The sequence below is a fragment of the Lipotes vexillifer genome, unplaced genomic scaffold (genome assembly GCF_000442215.2).
Source record: "Lipotes vexillifer unplaced genomic scaffold, Lipotes_vexillifer_v1.1 scaffold1034, whole genome shotgun sequence".
NCBI lineage: Eukaryota > Metazoa > Chordata > Mammalia > Artiodactyla > Lipotidae > Lipotes > Lipotes vexillifer.
Window position 1 is genome coordinate 530,396 of NW_006790288.1, and position 1,788 is coordinate 532,183.

Genomic DNA, 1,788 nt, shown 5'->3' on the forward strand with positions numbered 1-1,788 from the left:
CGACCTTTCCACCGAGGTGTCCAGTTTCAGGGCTTCCTTTGGGAAGTGCTAGAGCAGAGGGAGGAGAAAGGGGGGCGGGGTGGAGGAGGGCCCTGCCTCAGGCTGCGCTGGCTGTAACTCAAATTATTCTGCCTTGCAGGTCAACACTGGACATATGACGGTGAGAGCAGAACCCAAGGCCTACCGACACCCCTTTCCCACTGGGGCCTCTTCACCTGGCGGGAAGACTTAGCCACGTGGGTGGGGAGGTTTCCTCCAGCTTCTCACCCTAGCTCCTTCCTTCCCCGACTCCCCATGCTCCAGCTTTCACATATGTGATTCCTAGACGCTGTTCTAACAATCAAATCCCACACACCCTGATTCAGCAGAAAAGCCAGTTATGTCCTCAGTCAATCTGTGCGGGAGTGAGGGAGCTGGAGTGGAAAGGGAACTGGGTGGGGAAACGAGCCATAAGCTTAGCTGCCAATTCTCCTCCTGGCTCTCTTTCTATCCTGATGGATCCTACCCCCACCTGAATCTGGAATTGGGACAGAGCTAGGTCAGGGGTGAGGAAGAGGTCGGCAGGACAGTTTGTGACCCTGGCAGAGGTGGAACCCGCATTTCTGATTAATAACTTAAACCGAATTCCAGATTCAATGCAAGGTCCAGTGCGAAAGCAAGAAGCGAATGATGGAAAGTCAGCAGATCTGAATCTCAAGGCCACCTGATAGGGGGGTCCCAAGGAGAGCCTACCTCTCTAGGACTATTTCATTTCCCCAGTTTTCCTGCTCCTACTCAAATCCCACCTTTCTGGGTATACGCGGGCTTTCTATCCATCCCCTCTTCCTCTCATTTAGCTTTCTAAATGAGTAAGTAAAAGCAACTGCTCCCCATTCATCAGGAGAGCTGGAGAATCATCACTGCCTCTGCATAGGTGAAGGGACTGCAGCAGCAAGTCCAGCAGGGGCTCCTTGCTCACCCAGCCCCGCACACCTGGGGGCTTCATCTGGGGTGGAGAGAAGTGCATTTCTGCCTCCATATGGGTATAGCTTGGTGAAGGGTTGCTGAAGGGTGGTTAGGGGCTGGAGGACAGGACAGGTGTCTGTGGTAAACCCCACCAGGTCCACATGGTCAAGACCACTGGCCAGCCTCTTACCCTGAGTGTGGAAGCAACGCCCAGTCCCCCATCAACATTCAGACAGGCAGTGTGACTTTTGACCCTGAGTTGCTACCTCTGCAGCCCCATGGATATGAACAGCCTGGCACCGAGCCTTTGGACCTGCACAATAATGGCCACACAGGTAAAAAGACCAGGCCTCCAAGGAGATATAAGCTCCAGTTCCAATCTTAGGAGTCAGAAGTGAAGGAGCATTCTCCTAACTTCTAAATTCTCAGAAGGTTTCATCTATAAATTTGGAGACATGAGAATGGGGATCAGGCTCCTGTAGCCATAGGTGGGAACTGAATGTGTATATGATCAAGCTTTATGGGTGGGTTAGCATCATAGCATTGACTTGATCTTTACTAGAAAAGCAGTGGCTAGGACTTCCAGCCACTGGTCCAGTGGTTAAACCTCCGAGCTCCCACTGCAAGGGGGCATGGGTTTGATCCCTGGTCAGGGAACTAAGATCCCACATGCCGCACGCAGGGCGCGGCCAAAAAGAAAAAAGAAAAGCAGTGGCCTATGGGAAGAAGTGGGTGCTGTGTAGGGAGACAGAAAAGGCTGGCCAAATCTCCCCAAAGTGATGGCAACCCAGGGGTGGGAATGTACCCACATTCGTCCACCAACCCTAACTCGCTCTCTTTCCC

General features: G+C 52.6%; 1 protein-coding gene across 1 annotated transcript in view; it reads left to right on the forward strand.

Annotated features, from left to right (window-relative positions):
- The window catches only part of CA14 (carbonic anhydrase 14), a 7,015-nt gene that overhangs the window by 2,766 nt on the left and 2,461 nt on the right, over positions 1-1,788 (forward strand). Inside the window, exons 2-3 of the mRNA XM_007463495.1 lie at positions 140-160; positions 1,101-1,280. Coding sequence (XP_007463557.1) covers positions 140-160; positions 1,101-1,280 — 201 coding nt within the window. The remainder of the gene's footprint in view (positions 1-139; positions 161-1,100; positions 1,281-1,788) is intronic.